The sequence below is a fragment of the Gossypium hirsutum genome, chromosome D02, assembly GCF_007990345.1.
Source record: "Gossypium hirsutum isolate 1008001.06 chromosome D02, Gossypium_hirsutum_v2.1, whole genome shotgun sequence".
NCBI classification, from domain to species: Eukaryota; Viridiplantae; Streptophyta; class Magnoliopsida; order Malvales; family Malvaceae; genus Gossypium; species Gossypium hirsutum.
Window position 1 is genome coordinate 67856603 of NC_053438.1, and position 27591 is coordinate 67884193.

Below are 27591 nucleotides of genomic sequence, written 5' to 3' on the forward strand. Positions count from 1 at the left end.
AGGAGAGGGAAAGATAGACAAAGAAGGGCGGCACCGAGTGAGCAAAAATAAAAAGAGATTTAAGTTAATATAACCAGAAATATAGCCAACGGTCTATGACTTTACGACGTTATTAGAACACAACAGATTACAACATCCATGCATGACTGGTTCTATGCTGGGTTTCATCAATCAACACAAACCGTGTATATGTGTATCAAGTCTTTTGACGGCAACCAAATTTTAAGAATAATTTCAAGGTACAAAAACAACCTAAAAAAACCAAACTAGATTTCTACATGATTTGATTTCAAACTCCATCAAAGGGGTTCTTTAGATTTCCACCAAGCAAGGACATGAGACCACCACCATGGACCCTACCCTCCGGAATTATGAAGTCAAAGCTCTTGTTGTTGACACCGCCACCGATGTCCATCCGGTCCTCATTTCTTCGTTCCTCTTGCTTCTCAGCACTCAAGAAACTTGAGTAAGAGGATGAGGATTTCATAGATAAAGGAACCAATACCTGAGGTGGTATCAGTTGTTGCCTTTTCGCTGGTTTGTCGAGGAAATCAATACCATCAGAAATAACACTAGTGCCGGAGGATGACTGATTGTTGTCCCAACTGATTCTTGTGGATGTTGCTGCTACAAGCCCATGGAAGACTTCGGGTGCGATAAGCCCTCCCATGTTCGCCTGTCGCTCTTGTACCATATTGCTATGAGCAGCACATAGCCCACTACGGCCCCTTGCAAATTTCTCACATTTGCTCTCCCGCCAGGAGCATCTTTTACCTCCGCCATGTGCCTTGCAGAAGTCTGTGCTTCCTTGGGCACTCTTGCCACAATTCTCAACCTTGCATCGCTTTCCACCACCATGTTTGACACAACAATCAGTACGACCTCGTGCACTCTTTGTACAGCCTGGCACAGCACACCTCTTCCCACCACCATGCGCAACACAAAAGTTGGTGCCTCCATGCACACTCTTGGGACAAATGCCACCTCCATTGTAGAGGCAACGTTTGCCCCCACCGTGTCCTTTGCATAATGGTGTGCTCCCTTCAGCACCTTTGGTACACCCTGCAAATATACAACGTTTTCCACCACCATGAGCCTTGCAAAACATAGTACTTCCCTGAGCACCCTTAGTACATCCCTGGAACTGGCAACGATGTCCACCACCATGAGAGATGCACAAACCAGCTTGTCCTTCTGCACTGCGCGTGCAACCTTCCACTTTACACCTCTTTCCCCCACCATGTCTGATGCAAAGCCCTGTTTTACCTCGTGCAGCCTTTGTGCACCCCCTAGGAAACCCACATCGTCTGCCTCCACCATGTGCTATGCAAAAATCTGTCTTCCCATCAGCACTTTTAGTGCAGCCCAAGTGTTGGCACCTCCTCCCTCCACCATGAGCCTTACAGTAGGCGGTGCGGCTCTCGGCACCTTTGTTACACCCTGGTTTTTGGCATCTTTGTCCGCCCCCATGACCAATACAAAGACCAGTAGCCCCTCTTGCTCCTTTTGAACAGCCAACAAACCTACATTTCTTCGAATTGCTTGCTCGATTATCTGAGGATGTTATAGTGGTGGTTTGCTCAGAGAGCGTGTCTACTGAGAAGTCACTCTGAGAAGAGGGCTCACAACTTTGATGAAATTGATAACGAAGTGATTTATCCCCAAACTGAAAAAGTTCTTGTGCATGAACCAAACCTTTGCCACTATCCATTTTCAAAGCAAAAAGGAGTGCTGGCATATAAGCACCAGATTTCTTGGCCGAAGTAGAACCCTCATCAACAACAGGAATTGAAAGTCTACAATCCTCTGCAAGAACCTGGTGAGGCATACTAACATCAGTTTCTGTTGACAGAGGGCATTCCAACAGGCTCATACTTCCCTTAGTCCCACCAGAAAGGCCAAGTTTTAGGATTGAGTCATCCTCAAGTAACAAACCCTGGGTGGATAAAGCAACTGTTGATTTATTCTTATTAAGACCAACAATGTAATCATTATCCAAGTATACACTTGGAGTCGGGCCCAACCCCAAAACCAACACGCAGCCATCATCAGGTGCATTAGAAAGATCAGCATGTAGATCGTTTTGAGTAGTTCCAAATCTGGCCTTATTGCTTCCTCCGTGACCAAGAAAGTTCAGGCATAGGGTGGTATCACCAAATTTTTCATTTTTTGAGAGTTCAGATACATGAGAAAACTGTACATTCTTATTCAAATCCATAAGCTTTCTAAAAGGTGCAAACTATAAGATTAAGGAACAAGAGGCCCACCTTAATGAAAAATCTTTAATACATGACTGGTATGGTATATATATCAAAAACAAATTAGGAAAATAAGAAATTCCGATGACGCTCCCCCTCCACTTACAAACCCTGATGTATCTTCTCGGTCCATCTTATAAAGCATCAACACAACAACACAGACTTCAACTTTGTAAAAGCTTAGTTGCCAGCGTATCTGACAACATCTCTAGGATAAGATCCTTTTATTAGAACATTCAAAGTGGATGCAAAGAGATATCTGGAGCGTCTTAACGACAAATACTTTGGATTCATTAACCCTAACAAGAATAAACAATCAAGGTAACACATTCAGATATTAATAAAAAGCCATTAAAGTGGATTCTAAGCTATAAAATATTCCTCTAAACTTGAATTCCCACACAATTAACTGAAATAAAACAGCTGTGGGATTAACTATTTAGTAAAAGATAAAACAGAACGAACTCTTTTTACTCTCTTTATCAATCTAACATGAAAAGACAACAAATACCATTAACAGATAGCTAAATTCCTTCTTAAATTTATTAATATACCACCCAAACAACAAAACTATGAAAACATATCAGCTCAAAACCATGCATACATAGCGCAAAAAACCTAAACCTTAACGAAGTTTTATGAAACCATGTAAACAATAAAGTCATATGAAATACATACGCAAACTTACCCTCAAAAAGAAAATTAGACAAACAGAATTGACAGCAAAAAAAATATTGAAATAAAATATGAAACTGTGAACTAATAACTAGTAAAAATATTAAACTTGATGGAAATGAAAAGAAAATTCGTAGATATACCGTGAAGAATCCAAATTTAGAGAAAATATGGAGAAAACTGAAGGATCTGAGAAGTGGCTAAAGATATGTTAAACAGAGCTAAAGAATCTTTAAAATAGGGGAAAAAAAGATTGTATCAAAAATAAAAGAAGAGAATTTTAACAAAGCGTGAAGGAGGAAGAAGATTAGAAGAAATATAGGAAGAGGAGAAACCGATAAATGATTTTTTTTAAAAGAAAAGACGAAAAGAAAAAAGTGGGTTTTTTTATATAGGTTAAAATATGTAATCAGTCCCTATATTCTTCACAAATTTAAAATTTAGTCCTCTATTTTTTCAGATTTCGAAATTCAGATTCAATAATAAACTTAAGTTTAACAAAATAGTTTTAACACCGATAATAATTAGATATGAATTTTTAAATATAAAAAATAGAATGACTAAATTCTTAAGTACATAAATTAAATTTTAAATTTACTAACCGTACAGGGACTTATAATAGATTTTAACCTTTTATATAAATTGGCCGGTTGGAACGATTTTCTTTTTAAATTATTACATTTTGTTTTTTAAACAAAAAAATTTTTGTTGGAAAACAGTTTAATGCCGAAATAGCCTCAATTGTCAGTAAGGAAGCGACTGATAACAGCCTTGCAGAACCGAAACGCTTCCTAGTGACAATGCATGTTTTTCCGTCGTTTTAAAAGTCTAAAGTACCCTTATTATGGGACCGTCCTCAAAAGATTGTGGAGTGCAAAAACGTCAAGTGAAAGTGTGATTTTATTTTTTTTATTTTTTCATGGGAATTGTCTCCCCCCTCGGCCAGTAACGCGGTGTGCCCTTATCAAAGAATGTTCCATAAACTGCCAAAATGTTCACTAAGAATCGGCTTCGCTGCTCTATTCAACAGCTGCCCAGCCTCCGCTTGGGTTGGCTGAGTTCAGAAATTTTTTGATAATTTTAATATTTTTATCTTATTTTCTTTTCAAAAAATAAGTTTCATTGAAAGTTTTTAGTCAATGGATTTAAGTGTACCAAATTAAACAATTGCATAAACGAAGTGACAAAAATAGCCAGGGCCACATCAGCTACCAAAGCCAGGTCCAAGTAGCCGGCTGTTCCTCTCGGCTGGGCACGAAACTCGACAGTTAATTGGCTGATTCCCGAACTTATACACATGGCTTCCAGTTATTGGTTCATGTGACAACTATTGAGGATTCGATGCAGTCCTTTAGGATCCACTGCTTTGCCGCAATTCAAGTGCGCGCATGTACATGCCTAGACTTATCATGGGTGGTGCTACTCAATTCAAATTTAAGAGGGATTAGATGAAAATTTAAGGTTTTAAAAGTAATTTTGGGTTTAAAATTAAACCCGTTTAAAATACGGATTAAGTTTAATTTTAAATATTTATAGTTTGAGTTAATTTGATTGATTTTTAAATTAATAATATTTTATATTTTATATTTTATAATATATAAAATTAAATCTATATTAGAATGTAACCATTAAAAATTATTAAATATAAAACTTTAATAAATGAAAAAATACTAAATTAAAAATAATATAAATATAATTTTTTAATTTTTAAAATAAATAATATGAACAGGCTTAAAATAAATTCAGGTTAGTTATTTATAAATATGGTCGAATTTGGGCAAAATTTTCGAATTAGACTTGGGCAATGATAAAATTTATTAATATCATGCCTAGCTCCGGTCCAAATCCATAATATCAATATAATTCAAAGTCCGGAAATTTTATTTTAAAAATTGTTAACTTCAAATACGACAAATTTATTGAACCTTGGGTCCATGGAAGTGGCCACTTCCTACTTACGCATAGCAAATCTTCCTGCTAAAACAAATTAATAAATGGGTTTTTTCAAAAAAATAATTTATCTCATTAAAAATAAATAAATAATTCGTTTACCTTGTCGTGGATTAGGTAGAAAAAGAATAGCCGAAAAATTGTAAGGATTTCTATCATTTATTCAAACCTTATACCAAAATTTCTTTAATTTACCAAATTTCTCTAATTAATCAAACTTTCTTACACTTCTCTGAGAAATCTTAGTATTGGTATAAACTAAAATTTTTGTTTAATTTAAGAAATTCTGAAGTAAAGATGATAGATGTAATGTATTTAATTGTATGGGAGTATAATTGGGAAAAAAAATTAGAACCATATCTCAAAACTCATAAATATCACTCAACTTGTGTATAAAAAATTTAATGTATTAATTTAATTGAAATTTCAAAGAAAAAAAAAATTTGGAATCGAACTAACACACTCGAAACATCTTTTAAAGGATTATGTGGTATAATTAGATCGAATAAACCCTTATGAAATAAATATTCAACTACTCATTTAACCTTTTGGTATTATTTTATTCAATGTTTTCTTAATTACTCTTTTACTTACAAATGCAATATAGGCATTGACATCCCTCAACATGTCAAAACTTACCATCACTCCACCAGATTGATACGTAAAAATGACATTGATAATCATAGAAGAAATTTTAATCATTATTTATAATAAGCTAAAACTTATTTTTTGCATGCGCACATAATTATTTATACGTTAAATAATACAATAGGCGAATATCAGGACAACCAAACGAGGGAGACGCGAGTATCACCCAGGCAACAAGGAAGTGAATGCTTTCTTTTTGTCCTTTTGCAATTTCGAAATGTTCAAATTTCAACAATTGGTTAAAAAATTAAAAACCAGAGAAAATCACTATAACTCTCTCGCAATTATTCCAGGCTCTATTTGCCATTCCCTTACTTGCCTTGGGCAAATATCACAAAAGGATAATTAAAAAGATAAAAATAAATCAAAATCACAGAGGATTTTGAAAAACCTTCTTTTCAAATCCCCACAGTTAATGAGTGTTTCAAGCTCCCCACATGCAGCAAATGTTGTCCCAATGCTACTTTTCGGCTTCCAAGTTCATCAACCACACTCAAATCCTTACAAACATCCACCTTAAACCTCACCAATGTCTCTGATTTCCCTGTTAATGAAACTTTCTCAAATCCCAACAAATGCTTTTGGGGCGAGTTGTGCACTGATGGGGGACTCGAAAACAAGAACACCGTGTGGCTTCCGCCGTATTTCCCTCTGTTTTGAACTCTCACATGAATGTCGAATGCTAGGTTTTTACAACTTTGTTCGACGGCTTCAACTGATTTACATTCAGATGAGCGGCAAACATGGTCTTCCTCCAATGGGATTGATACTAATCGAGGTGCTTTGGCTAATTCGTGGGTGATTTTGGAGTAGCTTAGCCCATCTCCAAATGTATAAATGGTTTCCCCTGTGTAGAACCTGTAGGTTCTGCCTGGGTAACCATTAGAAGGATCGGGTCTCATGTTCATGTTTGTCATCGGGACCTTATCGACATACGATTGTGGGTACCATGTCATTGGTAGCCTTCCACTTGGATTATAATACCCAAATATCACATCGGCAATGGCGGCTCCACCGGCTTCGCCGGGGTAACCAACCCAAAGGATGCTTGTGATTTTATCATCGTTTTTCGCAAACGATATGTCAAAGCCTCCACCGGACATTATGACGAGAATCACGGGTCCCTTTGCAGCTTTTGCAACTTCAGTTATTAAAAGTGGTTGTTGTCCTGGTAAAAGAAGGCTAACTCTGTCAAAGCTTTCCCTTTCTTGACTCTGATCTATGCCCATAACAAGTACAGTTGCATCAGCTGAGGCAGCTACTTTTTTAGCATCGTCTACTTGGGCAGTGCCACAAGCCACATTGGTGCAGCCAGGCACGTAGTTTGTTGCCACCGAGGTCGTTAAACCCTGCAATGGCGTCGTATATTTGCATGGAATGCCTGCAAACAAAATAAAATGTCAAATTTTGTGAATTAAAACATGTCATTTTTTATTCCAAGCAATGGGTTTGATTTACCTTCATAGTTTCCGATCATGGTTTTTGTGACATTGGCGTTGGGTCCAATTACGGCTAAGGTTTTGATTGCAGTCGGAGATAGAGGCAACGACCCGGGGCTGTTTTTGAGCAACACAATCCCTTGTCTTGCAGCTTCACGGGCCAATTCTTGGTGCTCTCGTGTACATACATCTTTGGGGCCAAGTTTACCGTAAGGTTGCTTGCTGGGATCACCATCGAAGAATCCCAGTCGCATTAAAGTGGCGAAGTTGTTCGTCACGGCCTTGTCAATGGCCGATTCATTCAAAAGCCCTGCTTTTACTGCAGCCTCAGTGTGTTGCCCAAGAAATGACCCACAGTTCAGATCCAACCCTAGAATATCATTAACATTTTGCAATTAGCACAGCATTCTAGTTTACTAATTAAGATGTTATTTTGCAGAAATATGATATCAAATGCCCAATCTCTTCATTTTATTGCTTATTAAGAAGTTTCACCTGCCAAAATAACTTTGGCTGCTGCTTCCTCTGGTGTCTTGGTATAGTGCTGGTTCTTGAACAACACGTCTACCGAGTCACAATCTGAAACTATATACCTGCACCAACCCCAAAAAGCCTGGTAAACAAAAACACTGCTTACTAAATCTATATGGGTCCAGAAATGGAAGGGAGGAATGAATATATATACCCATTTAGTTTCCATTGGCCTCGAATAACCCCAGCAAGAAGATCAGGGTCTGCACAAGTTGGCTTACCATTAACCTTGTTGTAAGAACACATAACACTAGCCACGTTCCCATCAATTACACAACTCTTGAATGGTGGTTGAAATGTATCATCCAGATCTTGTTGTGTTACCTAACCATACCCCAAGGCCAATCAAATGACTTTTGGATCCCAAAAAAACAACTTTTGAGTAAAAAAACAAAAAAACTCAAATTGCATTGTAACTTAAATTACCACAGCATCGAAAGTGTAGCGTTCGATCCCTTTCCAGTTATCCACATCATAGGCCGTATAGTGTTTACAACATGCGGCGACCTTGAGCCGAGAAGGGTCACCTCCGTCGGTCTGTTGCAAACCTTTGACGTAACTTGATCCGTATTTGCTGGCCAGCAATGGGTCCTCTCCTGGTGTTTCTTGCCCCCTTCCCCATCTCGGGTCTCGGAATATGTTAATGTTTGGTGACCAATATGTTAGCCCTGCCAATCCAACATTGTACATTGCCCTAGCTTCAGTTGAAACCACCTGCATTTTATTAAAAATGGATATGGATATACATTAGATATCAACTTGTTCTTTAATGATAGATTAATGGCTCAATTCGGACCTCGGGTTTAATCCGGTTTAATTGTAAGATGGAGTTCGATTTTCGGCATTGCAAGCTGGAGATCAGTAAAAGGTTACAAAGTCTTCTGAGTGATCAAAAAAAGTCTATATTCTTCAGCATTTGGTAATCAGAGACATTAATAAATCAACCACTTTCTACAACAAACATAAAATAATTCAACCATATAATTGCATTAATATCCTCCTCTTTCTTCAATATGAAGCAAAAGACAGTTCATTATTTTAAATTTTTCTCTGGCCTCCATCTACTTAACTACTTTCCCAATATCAACATTGAACTTTTCACTATACAGCCAACTTCATTGTCATTAATATCCGCTAAAGGCAACATTTGAAAATAGTTATGAAAAATATAGAAAAACCAAAATCTAAAGAACAATGAAAATGCCCAATCCCCAACAAGTTAGCATCATATTCTAAAACGTATACACAAAAGAAAAAGGAAAACCACAGAAAAAGAACGTTAAAACAAAAGGCAAAACGACATGAACCTGATGAAGAACAAGCCAAAACAAAGGATAAAAAATAAAGGAACAAGGCACAAGTTTTACCTTGCCAATGGTTTCATAGAGAGAAGTGTTGAAAGAAGCTGCCGTCAAGATGACCTGAGGGAAGCTCGTGGCTCCAGGAACCAAGCTAGTAAACTTGGTCCCTGGGCCGACGTTGGAGACTCCATGAAGTGCCTCGGACCACCATTCGTATTTTGGTATCCCGAGCCGGCTAACACTCCCAGCACTATTCACAATGAAGAGGATTTTCTCCTGTAATGTCAGCCTGTGAACCAAGTCAGCCACCCTAGCATCGGGTCCCAACTTTGTGTCACAAAAACCATAGCTCGCAACTTGTGGGTCTTTAGTAGCGTCACAGGCGAAAACAGGTGATGTTTGGGCCAAAACCCGAACCGAGATCAATGACAAACAATGCAAAGAAATCAAGAAGAAGATGAAAACAGAGACCTTAGGTGCTCTGTTTTGTAAAACAGAGGAGAACAAGGTGGTCATTTTGACCTTCCCTTTGATCCTCTTTTGCAACTAAAAAAAAACAAAGAGCAAATATCTAGAGGAACCTAATCTAACTCAAGAATTAGTGAAAAAAAAAGGGTATGAAAAACTGGTTCAGCTAGGTGTGTATTTTATATAGCGGGGGGGAGTTGTTAAATAGACACTCACACGTTGTTTTGTAGTAGCCCGTGATGGGAACTTGGTGTAAATGCATTAAATTTCCTTTTAGGGTTGTTTTTTCTTGGCAAAAGAGAAATGAACCCAAATTTTTTCTAGGGAATCCAAGAGATTTTTCTTTGAAAAAATAATTAAAAAGAAAGAAAAATAAAAGAGGCTATGGTCGAGTCCGTGATGGATTCATCTTTTTTCTAACTTAATCAAGGGTGTTTTTTTTAATTATTATTTGGAAGTACTGAATGCATGGGATGTTACTGTTTGATGAGTGTCTTCGTATAGCAGTAGCTTCGAAGCTTTTTTTATGTATAATTATGTATTTTGTAGTACTGTAGAGTAAGGTTAGAATATCGTAAATTTAGATTCCTGGGCCTGTTTTTCTGCATTTCTGTAACTCACGTGAGGGATTTTGTTTCACCGTCATGTTTTACAATAAGCTCAGGTTTAAAAGTTTTATTTACTCTGGCTGTTCTATAATAGTAATACAATTTACTCTAAATTATATTTGGAATTATAAATACTTTGACCATCAGGTCAACACGAGTTAATCCATCTTCTTTTCGAGTTTTAGATAAAAATTTATGAAGTCTCTTATTAAAATAACTTTTTACTGCATTGAGTTTATATTAAAGGTTGAGTTTTCTACTATTTATTACAGCTTATGCTTGGAAGTTGGACAGAGGGAGTAGAAGAGTTTTAGGTAAATTTAACAACTTATATATAGTAATTCATGTCACAATTATTTTATATGAATAAAACTTGACAATTGGAAAGAGAAAATGGCACGACAAAAAGTGAAAAAAAAGTAAAACCGAAGCCTGACTTCCAAATTGACCCCTCGGTTTGGGTAAGATGGCGATATCAGAAACTGCGTCGTGATTGGTCTGTGAACCAATCCTGGAGAATAATTAGTAAAATATTCCTAATTTTCTTAGCCTCTCAACGTAAGCCAAAAAGTAAATGCGTAAGACCCGAAACACAGCTAAAATTATTATGGAGATTTTATTTTATTAATTCAAAAGAATAAATTAATGTAGGCATGTATGTTTTGATTGTAAAGTAAATTGGTCATTTTTGTAATTTTTATTTATTTTTATTATTAAATTTTGATATAACGGATAGGAATAAATGGAAGGTTACATTTTGAAGTATAAAAATCAATTTTTAATAGGATGACCAATTTGTTCTTTGACCTACCAGTACAGAGATTAATTTGTACATAATTTTAGTGGATGGCGCAAAATACAACTTAACTCCTAATATAAGGGTTTCCTTAGTATTTGTAGTGCAAAACACATTTTAACTCAACTATGACACCGCAACCTACATTAACAAATATATTTGTTAAGGCTATGTTTGATCAATTAAAAAATTAAGTATACAATTTAAGTCATAAAAGTTGTTTAGTATATTACTTAAAATTAAATATTAATATAATTATATTGTTTGATAAAGGATAATGTAATCTTAAATAAAAACAATCGGATTTGTTCTCTATTAAGTGATAAGTACGCCCCTATTTACTCATCATTTTTACATTTTTATAGAAAAATTTTATCTAGTAGTTTTTATTGTGTGTTATCAAAGGTGTCCAAAAAATTAGGTTTCTGAAAATATTAATTTTCAATGGATTATATTATTTCAACACTTCATCAAACATGCCAAAAAATTCACATAAAATTCAATTCATATTTTGATTACAATAATAAAGTTAATTGTTTATTATACATAGTGCCTCGGGTTTAAGTCTCATTATTATCAAACTTTTATTGATTTATTATATAAAAGGATAAAAACACCATCATAAATATATAACTTAATTTATATACGAAAGGATATTTTAGTAATTTCATAATTGAAGTGGTGTCTGGTTAACTCATGACACTAACTCAATAAAATATTTAAAATAAGTATAGAAAATTATATATAAAATGGTTAGTTTTCTTAATGGGATCCAATGGATAGCTGTAAAAATTAAATAACTATAAATATTGAATATCTATAAGTCTTTTGTTGAGTTGATATCACATGTCAATCGGGTAATAACTTAATTGTGAAATTATTAAAATATATTCTCATATACAAATTAAGTTATATTTTATAAAAGTATATTTATTTTTATATAATAAATCAATAAATTTCAATCACAATGAAATTTGAACCTAAAACACGATAAATAATAAAAATTTGATTTTAACATTATTATCAAAGCATCAATTAATTTTTATATGAAATTTTAATAAATATATTTGTTGCATATCAATTAATTCTTGTGCCATGATAAAAGCTTTAATCGAATCCGATGTCTCTTAACTTAGTGGCACCAACTAGGTTTTAAAAAAAAACTAAATTATAAAATTTATACCATCACAAAAATCTTAATTGAGTTTAGTATCACTCAATTTAGTGAGAGTAACTTAACACACTTATTTTTACTCATGATTCCTTTCTAACTCTTAAACCAGAGGAAAAACGCACTTAAATTCATGTCTTACTAATTATTACAATAACAATGATGCCAATTGAATTAAGGCTTAATCAACGGTTACATAAAATTAATTAAAACATTACATAAAAACAAAATTATAAAAATAAAAATAATATATTTATAGATTGTATTAATAATTTTATTTTTAAAAACACACACATCTCTCATTAATCTATATCTCTTAAACATAAGAAAACTAAATGGCACATCACTACTTGACTTTCAACTTTTTTCTATTCTAATTATTTCATTTTATTATTATATAAATATATAAATAATTAAGCATTTATTAAATATATCTCTTATAACACTATCGTCTTCAAAATTTAAACTTATAAATTTACTTTAATGTATAATATCTTACGTTTGCACCCAACATTTATTAGTAGAGAAGAAATATATTATTACAATTAAAAAAAGTATATTAATTTGTTTTATTTTTTACCTCACATTATGTACAAGCTTTTGGTATGATTATCTATAAAATATTGAAAAATTTTAAAATTATCTCTTCTCTTTATACACAATTAATCATATTTTATATTAAACTTGGAAAAGGAAATGGATTGTTATTCCAATTCTATATAAGAAAAGAAGAAGCTGTGGTGCAGTACAGTACTTGAAGTTGTCAACATTCTCCAACTTGGCCGGCAAATTTTAATCACTCACCTAATACAACAAAAAGAAAAGGTAAAAAATAAAATCCTTGTGAATCTATACTTTATCTCTGATATATATGGTTGGCAAATACAAAATACATAATAAAAATTATAAATAATTCGTACCTAAAATATATAATTATTTTTTTATTAAAAAGTTGCCAAATAACGTTGTGGTCTGTTCACTGTTAAGCGTCAAATTCTGATAATATCAAAAAGGAAAATAAATTTTACTCTCTTTTTTACTATTTAAAAATACCAACGCAATGCAATTTTGTGGACATTATCAAAACGTAAACAGTTTATCTAAAAATGTAAAATCCATGTAAAGGGGAGATAGAGATTTAGGGTGAGTTTGGATGGGCGGTGCGTTTATCTGCGGTTAGTGTAAAAACAGCGGTGGCGGTAAGATTAGATACTGTAGCGTGAGACAAAAAGTAAGCTAAACGCACCGCACTGCACCCAATCGCCCATCCAAACCCACCCATAGGCTTGTAATAATAATAATAATAATAGTTCACTGTTTAGGTTGTGTTTAGTAGTGTTTTTTAAAAATGTTCAGGTTGTGTTTAGCAGTGCTTTTTAGAAATAATTTTGACATGAAAAATATTTTTGAAGTAAAAGGAATGCTAAATAAGTAACTTTTGAAGGAAGTTTTTGACTTTTCAAAAGTATTTTTTTCCCAAATAGAGAAGTTAAATTTTTTAACTTTTTTTCTCCTAAAAGCACTTTTGATAGCTTAATTACATTTTCACCCCTCAAACACATGGTACTTTCCCTTCTCTAGTTGATTACTTAAAAAATATTTAAAATTTATTTTTCATATATTAAAATATTAATAATAAATTTTTTTGTATATTCTTATTAAAATATCGTAATATTAACTGATTTGAACATTATTTAAATGTTTATTTGTTATTTATAACACCATGTCTAAAATGAATATTTTATTTCTCAAAAGCACTTTTTTAACAGCAATACTAAACACTTAAATCTTAAACCAAACTTTTCAAAAATACTTCTCAAAATCACTTCTCAAAAGCAATACTAAACGATCCTTCAATGTTGGAAAGTGCGGTCTCATTTCCTGGTGAAAGCAATTTTTTTGAGTTAAATTTAAGGTTAAATTTTACTATCAGTCCTTGTATTTTATGAAAGTTGCCAATTTAATCCCTATAGTTTAATTTCCTTTTCCAATTTTAAAATTTTAGTCCTCACCAAAAGATAAATGTCAAATTCATTAAATTAAGTTCTACTATTGTCAAAATATAATACGACAAATATATTACTATATATGTAATGGCAAATCAACTTGTTATTTCCACTGATTCTACGTATTACTCACTAAAACTTTAGTTAATGGATTAACAATTGTCATTTGCATAAAAACTGAAATCTCTAAATTCAAAAAAGTATAGGGACTTAGAAGGATCTAATTGGAGAATATGGACTAAATTTACAACTGTACACATAGTAAAGTCTAGTAATTAAATTTAACCAAATAGATTTAACTACTACTGTTTGGGTAAGGACTAAAATTTTAAATTTTAGAAAGTATAGGGATTAAATTTGACCAATTCAAAAGTATAGGAATTAAAATTGATCAAATCAAAGTATAAAGACTAAATCTACAACTTTCACAAAGAGAATTTAACCTAAACTTAATATATGTCGTTTTGTAAAAATGATTGTTGAGATAAAATAATTATGTAAAAAACAATGTAAATGATTTTGTTTAATTACGGCTTTAGTTTTTTTACTATGTTAGAAGTTGGGATTTAATCTCTATATTTTAATTAAGTACAATTTGGTTCTTATATTAGCCTACCTCTATGATATTATTAATAGGTCTATACCGATAACCAAAAAAATACCGTAACACAAACATGAAAGATATAAAAAAAAAGTCTACATTAATAATGACTAGCCACTATCACTAAAATGATGATGCGAAACATCTTTTTAAATAGCTTTAAGTATCCAGTTGATAGGTAAATTATTATTGATTGAACATAATTAATTGAATTTTTGTGTGGTAATCACTTCAATGAAAACAATTAATGATATTATAAAAGTAGACCTACTAATAATAACTTAAAAAGTAGAGTAATATAAGAACCAAATTAAGTCAAATTATTAAAAAGTAGATTAATATAAGAACCAAATTAAATCAAATTAAAACAGAGAGATTAAAATTATAATTAAACCAAAATTATTTACACCATTAATAAATTTGTTTGTAACTTTTTGTTAAAGTTGTGTGACCCAAATTCTAAGAGATTGCTTGCAAGTCAAGTTAAACAAAAATGTATTTTCTTTTTAGAAGATTTAGTATTTATTAGTATAATATATTTAACATTTATTAGTACAGTTTATTTGTGTTTATGTTTTTCGGGTTCTTTGTTTTTCGGGTTTTCGGGGTTTAGTTTTTATCTCCATATTTTGTACTCTTCGTTCTTTTGCCATTATAGTAAAATTATTTTTGCCCGTGGTTTTTTATCCTCTTTAGAGGGACTTTTTCACGTTAAATTTGTGTGTTCATCTTCTCAATTTCTTTTGCTATTTTTACTTGTTTGTTGCTTAATCGGGACGATCCTAACACTTTTCAACAAATAATTTTTTTTTAAAAGAAAGATTAATGGTATGTTGCAATCAGAAGGGACTCTGAAAATTAAAGCAAAACTTCCCCCATGAAGGTCCCAAAATTACAAGCATGGACAAAAGAATGACCAAATATGCAAAACATTTTTATAGTAAATATTGCCTTAAAAGTGCCACCATTTTAAATTTTTGCATCAGATAAAAAATGTACAATTATCTGTTATCAGTCAAGTCCCTTGCAACTTGCAAGGGTTATGATAGGTACATTGCCTATTAAATTTTAGTTGAAAATCCTCAATCCCACCAAGAAAGGGAATCAATCATATTTGGGTCTTAATGGAAGAAACTTAATGTTTTTTAAATAAAGTTTTGAGTTCGAGATTCGTAGTAAAAGTATAATAATTTATTTGGGTTTTTTTATTTTTAACCAAAAAAAAAAAATTTAGTTTTTTATTTAAATTTTGTTTTTTTTAGTTTTTGAACTTAAATTGTTTGTCAAATCAATTAAAAATAGTTGAAAAAAATTAATGTTTGTTAACTTTACTAACGTGACATCCATATGGTAGTTCGCATGTATACTAAATTAGCAATTAATTAAATTTTTAAAAGATTTTTATATTTTTAGGATTTTTTGAATTTTTAAATTTTAAAAGAGTAACTAGCTTTTGTGGCATTCTTATTGCAATCCACACGTATGTCGCGCCAATAAAGTTAATAAACGTTAAATTTTCTATTTATTTATGAATAATTTAACAAATATCACAAGTTTAAAGACTAAAAGAAATGAAAATTTTAAATAAAAAATTATAAAAACCGAATAAATTATTATAAAAAAAAACATCCGGTGAATTTACTCGTTTTTAAAAATATACAGTTGTACTAAATTTTAAATCCAGTTGGATTATGAAGTCAACAGTCATGTCTTGTAAAAGTTAAATTTCTCGGTAACTTGAAATATAAGTTGGTGCGGCTAATGGTGCACAACACTTTATTGACATCAATATGTAGAAATTATGTGAATTTCAGATATTCATCGTCACAAAACGTACTTATCATGGTAACCTACCTTAGCTGCAAATGAGTCACATTAAGCACAAATCGACACATCAAATCATTTAAACGGACTGATGTTTCATGATTAAAAAAAGGGCAGAAATTAAGGCCAACATATCCAAATTCCAATCTTCAATGGCCTTACTATATAATAATATTGCAACTTGCAAGACTACATAGGCTTCTGCATTTCATAAAACCTTAACACTAGACATTCTTTGATATATATAATATAAACTTGGTGTGTGTTATTATTATTATCCTACTGCAAAATGAAGCAGTGGAGTCAATGACGGTGTCAGGGCAAGGCCCTTTAAATATTAAATTAATTCTTTTAAAATTTATTAATTTAACTTCTCTAAAAATAATAAAATTATATTTTCATCATTCAAGGGAAAGTTTGTGTGTTAATCGGTTAATCCTTGTGGCTGTGGGGAGTGCTATGTATCTGAATTCATCATTTTTAAGATACTTATGCCAAGGCATATTCATATATATATATATGAATGCATACTTCTCTAAATATATAAAAAAAATATTATATTTATTAAAATTTTACATAAAAATCAATCGGTGTTTTAGTTATAATACTGAAATTAATTGGTTTTACGCATAGTGTTTCGGATTCAAATTTTTATTGATTTATTATATAGAATAAACAAGAATACCATCGTAAAAGTATAACTTAATTTGTATATGTGAGTGTAATTTAATAATTTTACAACTGAGCTTTTGTTTGGTTGGTTCGTGATACTTGATATTATAGATAGAGGGAAGGGATCCACTTACATCCTTTTGTATTTTTTGGTATGATTAATATTTCATATTCCATTCATACAAATCATTCGTACCAAAATTGACATAAATTAAAATTTTCTAACTATTTATTTTATGTAAAAAAACTTTTAACCGTTTAATAAAATATCAATAAATACACTATCAAATGGGTTCAAATATTTATATGCATGACGATTACAATTGTACGTATAAATTCCATGATTTGATTATTAAAATATTAATTATAAAATAATATATGAAAAAGATGATCCTCGCATCTAACACTCAAATTCAATTACCTATACCGTTGTTGTCAGTTACTTGCTATAAAAGGGGCTGCACCCTAAAATTATTTAACATTTTCTAATTTAGCTCCATATATGTCTCAATTGGGTATACTAGCTAAATGGAAAATAACGTAGCTCCAATGGTGAAAGATCATTGGTACTTATATTTTTTTAATTGAATAATGCCTTCACCCTTTTTTAGAAGCACTAGCTGTTCAGTTCTATTAATTAGTGTTAAATCACTTTAAAGTAACCATTCTATATAGATAATAAGTCTTAATCAAATGTACTTAGAAAAAATTAAAAAAAAAAAAGAAGCATTCTGATCATTTTTCTACTTGAAGACAAGTAGACAACACGTTTTTTTCTTATAAAAATCATCAATCATTTAATTCTCATTATCTGTCAAACTATTTTCCAGGCTAATTGCGTGTATATATGAAGACAGATAAAATTAATTTAATATATATTTTGGGAAGGGCAAAATATCAAAAAAAAAAGTTATTTTTTTAAAATTTATCGAAATGGGCTCAGTATTTTATTATTTACCGGAATGGACCATTTTTCCCTAATTCGCATCCACGTCAGCGCGAAGTCAGGGGACATGTCAACAAATCGCGTCCATGTCAGCGCGTTTTGCTGAAGTGGACACAAATAGCGCTTACGTGGATGCGATTTGCTGCCACGTAGCACGCCCCTGGGGACGCGATTTCCCCGCACATGAACAGTGCAACGGTCATTTTTTTGACCGTTGCCCCCCCAATGGGTCAAAAAAAAATCTATAAGTACCCCTATCCTTTATTTTTTTCACAAACTAATCCTCTCTCAAATTTCCTCTCAATTTGCTCTCAATTTCCTTCCAAATTTCTCCCAGATCCATATTTAATCTCAATTTGCTCTTAAATTTCTCTTAAATCCCTATTTTTAAATAATTTAAAAAAATTGTTTTTTTAAATTTTTTTAAATCGTAAAAATTTGTACGATTTTCGCAATGGACAGAGAATTGACTCGTCTTGATAAGCAGCACATATCCGTCGAACAAATGAAAGGGAAAAATACCAAAAAAGCCACTTTTTTTAAAAATTTACTGAAATGGGCCCGGTATTTTATTATTTACCCGAATGGGCCCCTTTTCCTCTAAATCGCGTCCACGTCAGTGCGAAGTCAGTGGACGCTTGCAAATGAAAGCGCTAACGTGGACGCTATTTGTGTCCACGTCAGCAAATCGCGCTTAAATGTCCCCTGACTTCGCGCTGACGTGGACGCAATTTAAGGGAAAATGACTCATTCCGGTAAATAATAAAATATCGGGCCCATTTCGATAAATTTAAAAAAATGGGCTTTTTTTGATATTTTACCCTTTTGGGCACACACGACTTAATCTGGCCCCGAACTGTTAGGTAGACGATTTAGCCTAATCCTTTTGTTTTTTTTTTATTCTAACATTTTAACAGTTGTGTTTATTTTGGTTTGTAGTGTATACGTATGATGACTTTTACACAGAATTGAATTGACAAGTGAAAAACAGATTTTCTTTATTTTGCTAATTTTGTCAATATAGGCATTTGGATGTGTTTTTTCATAGAAAAAGAAAGTAATTGCCATATGCAATAATTAATCATTTCTGGGTTTGGGTGGGAGATCTATAAATTTGATTCCTATAATTGGTTGTTTTTTTAATCCTTGTTTTATTCTTTCTTGTTTCCTTTTGCCCATAAGAAGGTGTCGGTTCTTATTCCTTAATATAATATCATGATAAAAATTATATATTATATACAAAAAAAAAAGTAGGGAGTGTTGATTGAGTCTTAATTCAACTGGTATCGATATTATTTTCAGTGCAAGAGGTTATGGGTTCGAGTGTGTTGAAGCGAATTATCTTCTTATTTAAGAGTTGGAAGAAGCTATCAATAGTATATATGAAAATATTAAATTTTGAGAGAATTGTTTGAGTTTCAAAATATTTTATTAATTATTAATCTATAATTATAGGACTCACTATTAACTTAATCTAATTACATTATATAATATTTCAATTTAATTTAATTATCATATCATATACTTCACTATTAATTACATCATATAATAATTTAATTTAAATTAATTTAAGATTCAAAAATAAATATAATATTTATTTTTTATCGAATTCATATTATTATTTGTTTATTATATATATATGATAACATATACACACACCAAATTTAACCTAAAATATAATAAATTTAGATAGGACCATAATAAAATTTAAAATTAAAATTAATGTAATGATTTAAACATGAGATTCCAAAAAAATTTATTGCTCGAACTTTATCATCAAACAAAGCCAAAGACAAATAACAATTTAAATGTAATTCTCGGAATTCCATGGCCAACTTAAGAATATTTGGGATATCAATAATGGTTTGATCTCTCTTTACATTTCAATCACGATAAGCATGTATATATATTATATGTGTGTGTGACTCAATTGATTCGATGGAAGATTGTCATATTGCATGATTTGATTGGTAGGAGGGACGTTATGTAATGACAATGGGACATTCATTAGGATGAGGATGATTCTACATGGTGCCATGCATGGATTTCACCGTCTTGAAGCTAAGATTAGAGGGTATAATAAGGTAAGGTAGGCAGAACATGGCCTTAACCCCCCATGTGATTGCTGTGGTCCTTGATCACTATTTTAATCCTTAGCTAATTTTCCTAACCTTATTAGACCCTTCTAGTAAATGGTAATTTATTAATACAAAATTCCAGCCGAAGAAATGATATACGTCATAGAAGTCCATAGCTTAGAATTAAAGAAAGACTGGAATTTAATCCTGATCAAACTTATTGAATATCAACTCTTGAAAAATCACTACGTGACGTAATTGGATTAGTCTGAATTTGTTAGACCTACTGATTGATTAGGAGGAGAGGTTGTTAACGTATCACATGATTTAGGGTGGAAATTCCATCAGTGGAGGACCAGAACAATGGTCATTATCAAAGTGCAATTAAAAAATGAAGGTTAGGATGAAAGATATAGAAGAGCAGTGGAAAGGGTCTAAAAGTACTGCACTTTAGGGTATGAAAACGCAAGTGAAAACCAACTTGGAATTTGAATGAGACATTGAATGTGACAAAACCACTTTTTATTAAAATAAAACAGTTGGATATGTCTTTTACTTAACTAATTTAGAATCAATTAAATAGTCATTTTCTGCTAGCTGTTATAACCTAAAAAAATCTTAAGGTTTACGGCAAAAGAAGAAGATCATAACATGGTGAACAGATTAATGGAGAAGAGAAACATGTGAATACGATGTAGTGTTTTTAAGTTATTGATTACATCTGTTTATATACGAATATAAAATTTAATAACTTATTTAATGATTATATAAATGTAGTTAAAACATAAATTATCAAAATATGTTATCAATGGAATTTTGATTTTAGAACGAAATTTAATTTAAAATTAGTCGGTACCAATGCGATACGTGGATAATAACCCCATGATATGATGGATATCAGATTTATTTTAGTCATCCAACTTTTTTTTAATAAAATTTGAAGTAAGAAAAATGTCGAAGCAGTTATTATAAAGGTACAGTAATAACTATAATCTCAAATCGAAATATAAATGGATGTGTGACCCTTTTTCCCTTTCCACCTCTGAAGACCGACGTGATTTGAAGAGTAGGTCGACGATAGAATATCAGGGTTGTAAATTAATAGGTTTATAATTATTTACACGATAATTAATTTACCTATTCTTAATTAATTACGGAGGACCTTTTTGTGATGATATGTAAATTGTACAATGAATTATAAAATATTTTTCTTTTACTTATAATATACATAAGCACAAATTAAAAAAAAAACAATCTGAATCGACTAAATTACCGTATATTATTCATTATATTATAAATTTGTCCATTTACATCTTCTTTTTTCATTGAAAATTTTTGAATAAATGAACTTACTTTGATAATTATATTTACAACACTTGTGAATGAGAAATATATTTTACATATTAAATAAAAATTAAAAATTAAAGAAATTATTGGGTATTAAACACAACAATTTTATTTTAGAAAATTACGCAAAACATATTACTCAAAATAATAATTAATAAGCATAATTAAAAAAAGTTATTTTGATATTTTAAATTATTTCTATTTATTATTAAAACATTTATATTGTACAAATATTTTTTTGACATTGTAAATTAATACTCCGCACTTGTCAATATTATTTTTTTGGTTTTTTTCTTAATAATTAATAATTTTACAATAATAAGTGGTTGTCATGGTTAGTTACCAGGATAAAGGAGGTTCTGGCGTTCGAACAAGCTACGCTGTCAATGATAAATAAGCAAGATGAGTCTTTGTACCTTGCCTTCTAGATGATAGATGATGTCTTATGACTTACATGTACATGTTGTTTATATACAGAGATTGCCTAAGGTTATGTATGTGTATAGTACTATGTGAGCTTGTTAGTCGTGTGTTGATTGTTTAATGGTAGATAGTAAATGTTTGATTAATTGGCGTGATGTATATATAATGATAAATTGTATGAAATGTTTGAGTAATGTATGCATGTTGCGGGGAAACTATTGGCGGGTTAGATGAAGTTAGGACTTGGGAAATGGGGACTTCTATTAGATACCGCCATACGATGTTGCTGAGTGCACCCGTGATGTGTGAAACTCCAGACCTTGAGAAGGGGATGTTCCCTCTTATAATACCCATATGTTCTGAGTCCCCCCTCCAAATTTATCCCCAGCATCGGTTCAAATCATTCTAAGCCAACGTCTTTACTCCCTCCTTCTCCCTTTAACCATCTGTTATCATAACCCTTCTAAACTGAGCACGAGTCTACAGATCTCATCCTATCTACGATATTTCTACTCCTTTTGCCATCCTGACTTGACAAAAAGAATCACTATGTCCCAGACAACCGCAGAAAAAACAAAACAAAGTCAACCTTTCATATTTGAAAACTACATACGAACACTTACCCAGAGCAAATATTAGCCTCTTCTTCCTCCTCAGCGAACGCCTAACATCCAGTCAAACCTGAATTCGCATATAATTATTCAAACCCCTCTCTAGATTTTTAGTGCCACACTCCAAAAACTCCCCCACAAAATCGCCTAATTGTTTTGCTATATGGGTAAAGAAGAAACCAAACAACAATTCATGGACTTGCACCCAAAAACTCACATGGGTTAACAGAACTTTAAGTGGATTCTCTCCATCCTCCATGCTATGGATCACCAAGAAATAATTATTAAAAGCCCATACAACACCATTCAGTACTCGATCAAGATCCATTTTTATGGAAAAACCGAAGCAGAAAACGTTTTTCTACCAGATATAAATTTTGGACTCCTCTCACCGAGTGACACAGATTAGCCATTGTACTTCTCATTGCCAGGAAATAGATTACACTTGCAATTAAGAAACAACCGACCAATCACAAATCATAGATCTCCTTCGCAAGATCAATCCCCTTACTTGTAAAATCTCCTCCTCCTCATCTTCCAAAGTAAGTCTCGCCAAATCATTTTCCATTTCTATCACCACAAATCTGAAAGAAATAAACCAATCACTACCAAGACCACCGCCGCATACCAAACTTAAACAAAAGACAAAAACCCCAAAAATATAAGATATGCTAGAATAGCAGACCTTCTTTATTTGTTTATAAAATTTAAAACTTTTTTAAATTAAATGTCATTAATACATTAAAATGTGCGTCTTATGACTCAAATTTTCGTTCTTCACTTCTAATTCTTTCATATAAGTTATAACTAATTGCCTCTTTACTTTTACAAGCTTATTTTACGTTTTTTAATCATTATGTTATTTGCTTTTAATGATAACCGCTATAGTAGAAACTTACATGTAACATGCACGGGTATACTCGTTAGTTTAAATTAAGGTATATAATATATAATAAATTGGGTAAACTACTAAAATAGTCACTTTTATTTGTTTCAGGTTACATTTTCGTCACTTATATTTGAAATGTTACATTTTAAACACTTGCGTTATCGCATTGTAATATTTTAGTCACTGAGCGTTAGTTGTCGTTAACGGTGTAACAGTAAGTTGATGTAGCACTTTAAATCATCATTCAAACGAAAATTTTAGGTTAAATTATACAATTGGTCCCTATATTTTTTTTTATTTTGAGCAATTTAATTTTTTTCTTTTATGTTAAAAGAGATGGAGAAGAGAGAAAAGTAGAGGGAGAAGCAGAAGAGAATGAAAAAAAGAAAAAAATTCAATTGATCAAAATGAAAAAAATATATGAATATCAATTGTATAATGTAACCTAAAATATTTGTTTGAAATGATCATTTAACGTGCCACGTCAGCTTACCGTTACACCGTTAACAACAATTAACTACACGGTGACTAAATTGTTACAACATGTTAATGTAAATGACTAAAATGTAACTTAAGATAAACAAAAGTGACTATTTTAATAGTTTACCATAATAAATTTCTATAGGAATAAAAAGAAGTAAACACATTCATCAATTATTTATATAATTATATCCTAGCTTTAACTTGGAAAAGTTTTGGAATAAGGACCCGAAAAGAATTTTGTAATATCAGCAATTAGTAATTTTGAATTGAAGACAACCCCAGAGCCCCCACAATCCCACCACCACTGTTGAGCCATAGCTGAGCTCATAAGCAGCAGGTAACGTGTTATTTACATATCACCTAACACTAGCCCCTCCCCATTTTTCTTGTGTTAATAATATCCAAATCACTTTAAAAAAAAAATCCAAATCAAAGATCCCCACATTGCTCACCAAACCCTGAATCCTTTTTCACCGTCGGAAGCTGAAACGAAACATATACAATACCAACCATTCCATGTTATTATTTGCATTACTAAATTATAAATACAGACATTGATCAACATGTCTCCCAATAAATAATAAATAAATGAGGGAAAAAACAAAAACGACTATGATGTTTATGTTATGTTTGGAAAAAAAAAATAGAGCCATGGAATAAATCTGTTGACTGGACAAGATTTGGACTATGATGTTTTTGTTCTCTTTTATGTTAAATTTAAAAAATTTCGAATACTAAAATATCACGTAATCAAATATAAAGGACCAAAAACAAAATTATACGGATAATATTTTAGTTTTTATTTAAGCATAAAAAGGTACGTAGGATGTTTCCATTGTTATCCTGTAAGTCTAAAAGGCAGGTAAACACGCACATGGGCGGAAAGTATTTGCTTCTCATTCACATAATAATCATCTAATGTTTTCTAAGCCAATGCCGAAGGCAAAATCATTGCTCATTGGCCATCTTTGGAGGCGGTTCATCAGTCAACCTCTTGTTTTATTCGTCTCTTTTTGTGTTTTACTCTACTTAGCTACACTCTATCCTAATTCCTAAATAAGGTCAAAATAATTGAAATATATATGTACAAAAATCAAAGATCACGAGGTGCCTGAATCCATGACTCGGATTATTAAGTCACAAGGGTTGGCTCATTTTGTCTGTTCCACCCCCCCCCCAAGTTTCCATGCAGTATAAAAGAAAAAGCTGTACTTATTTTCTTGTGGGAATAAGTGGAGTGCCTGCTAGCCTACTTGTTGGTTTAATGGCTATAATGTTAATACTATACAAAATAGAAACGCAATACATAATGACTAACTTAGCACTAAAGCTATTCAGCAACTTGGTCTGATCTGCTATCTCATTGCCCCCACTTTCTTTTTTGCTTTTGGCCTTGTGACCACTGATAAATGTGGGGCTCCCCCCACTTGGTTTGTATATTGAATGTGGACTTCGGATTTTATCCAATCATTCATTTTTCCTGCTATCGATACCATGACTGATATGTACAGCATCGAAGTTTATCTGCTATTTTGACGTGAACATCGTGACAATGCCTAGGGGAGAGATACATATAATTATCCCTATGCAGAATTTAAATAATAGAATATTAAACTGACTAAAAAGAAATGATTCAACTAATAACAACATAATTTATTTTTTTAGTTTCAAGTTTTAAAGTTAAAGTTTAAGATTTGGTGGTTTAAGATTTAAGATTTAGAATTTAAATTTTATATTAAGTTTTTAAGTTTCAGATTTATAATTTATACTTATTATTAGTATTTATTTATTACTTTTTCACTATTTTTTTTTTGAGTTTCGAGTTTTATGATTTATCTTGTTTTTATTAAGTGAGGATGCAAGAAATTTATGCTCTAACAAAACACTAAATATCTCTCATAAAATATTATGAAAACATGTAAATATCCTTGAACTCTATAATTCAAAGGTTAAATTTTACTATTAGTCCCTGTACTTTTTAAATTTTGAAAATTTTGTCATGACTTTAACAGTAGTAGTAATTCTATTAGGTTAAACTTAATTCTTAGTCCTGTACTACGCGTACAGTTGTAGATTTAAGTCCCTGTACTTTTCGAATTTTAAATTTTTGGTTTGACGCAAATAATAGTAGTTAATTTATTAATTGGATTTTTTGTAAGTAATATGTGAAAATAAAAAGCTGTTATGGGATTAAACATGTGATAATATATTTGCCCCATCAAAAATTAGAAACAACAAAACTTAATGAATTTAACAGTTATCATTTGGTGAAAACTGAAATTTTTAAAATTTGAAAAATAGAGAGACTAAAATGACCAAATTAAAGTATAAGGACTAAATCTAGAACTTTCATAAAGAGAAGGAACTAAGAGCATAATTTAACCTAATTCAAATGAAATCTTAAGGACCAATGCTACGGTGGATCGGTGTGGTCCACCTAGGCAAAATGAAGCCCTTCAAGGATGGTGGTTATTTGATGGGATTCATAATGGAGAAAGAAAAGGGCTATGATTGTGAAACTGAATTGAGACAAATTCCCTAACCCCCACCAGCAAAAGATTTGCATTATTCCTTTTATTTTTACTGATATGTCACGGCGTATAATCAACTTTTGCTTACTTTATACTCTTTGTAGTAAGTTGGAATCATTATTATTGTGACTTGCGTAGATATTTCTACTTGGTAATTTTGGAATCATTATTCCTACTTTATTTATATATATTTAGCTAACTCATTAAAATTAGTTTTGATTTATAAAGAAAAAAATTTATAAGTAATTAGATATAATAGTAAAATATATCGCACTTTAAAAAAGAGAATATAAATTTAAACTCTAAAAATAATATTATTAAAAAAGATATATACAAAGCTTCAAATATGAATCGTAAAATAGATATCTAAAAAAAAAAGTGAGGGAGACGTAGGTCCTCAGGACCCAAGGAAAGGCGGCAGCCGCTGCCCAGTGGGCTTATAGGCCGTAGGTACTGAGCCTCAGCAGCTCTCGGTTGGCTAGCTAATGAGCTTTTTACAGCCTAGTTAAGTTCGGCTTCCAAAGGGCTGAGGCTTGGCGCTTGGCTGTAAAGCAAATGGGCTGGTCCGAATTGAAGTTATGGCAAATATTTTTAGCAAAGAAATCTACCCTGCATGGTTTGTCACTGCTGCAATTAAAATAAAGGGTAAAGTGCACCCAAATTATTAAACGGTTAGTAAGTTTATGTTTTGGTCATTAAATTTCAAAAAGTTATAAAATGGTCATTGGATTATTCGAAAATTTTTATTGAAGTCGTTGAGTTGTTAAAATCACTATATGGCCTTCTTTTTTTGCATCGTTTGCACAAATAGAAAACTCTTCTTTCTTTTTTCTTTTATAATTCAGTTTTTTTTCATGGAACAACTTTGAATCTGTAAACAAATATCCAAACAGCTTTCTTTTTTGATCTCCGAAACTAACCGTAGATTGACTTAAATCTAAGTTATTTTCTTCTATTCGTCGATAAATACTAATCCACTGTACTGATCATCAAATCATCACTTGGAACTTGCTAGCTGAACTTTATAAAAAAAAAAAAACAATCTATCGACTTCAATAAAAACTCTCAAATAGTTCAATGACCATTTTTTTTATTTTTAAAATTAAGTAATTAAAACATAAACTTACTAACAGTTTAGTGAACTTATATATGGTTTACCCTTTAAAATAAATGGACTGTGATAGGGTATATGACAAAAGGTACTTTGACTGGATGGCAGGCTTCTGAATTATTTGCTTAGCTTTGGTTTGGTTATAACATGGAGGAAGATTTGGTAAAGCAGAGACCACGATGAACTAATATTGTTGAAAACCTTATTCATATAACATCAAAGTT

The 27591-nt window shown here is 31.7% G+C and overlaps 2 protein-coding genes across 2 annotated transcripts; both read right to left on the reverse strand.

The window, feature by feature from the left end:
* Window positions 1-38: 38 nt before the first annotated feature.
* Window positions 39-3310, reverse strand: LOC107940745 (uncharacterized). Its single transcript, XM_016874191.2, has 2 exons — window positions 3077-3310; window positions 39-2557 (listed from the first exon to the last, which is right to left on the reverse strand). Exon 2 carries the CDS (start codon window positions 2216-2218, stop codon window positions 290-292), a length of 1929 nt encoding a protein of 642 aa, XP_016729680.2. The 5' UTR covers window positions 2219-2557; window positions 3077-3310; the 3' UTR covers window positions 39-289.
* Window positions 3311-5709: 2399 nt separating this feature from the next.
* Window positions 5710-9491, reverse strand: LOC107940742 (beta-xylosidase/alpha-L-arabinofuranosidase 2). The gene is made up of 6 exons (XM_016874188.2): window positions 8869-9491; window positions 7928-8215; window positions 7656-7825; window positions 7466-7563; window positions 6990-7340; window positions 5710-6912 (listed from the first exon to the last, which is right to left on the reverse strand). The coding sequence occupies exons 1-6, from the start codon at window positions 9316-9318 to the stop codon at window positions 5930-5932; spliced, it is 2340 nt and encodes a 779-aa protein (XP_016729677.1). The 5' UTR covers window positions 9319-9491; the 3' UTR covers window positions 5710-5929.
* Between the last annotated feature and the right edge of the window lie 18100 nt (window positions 9492-27591).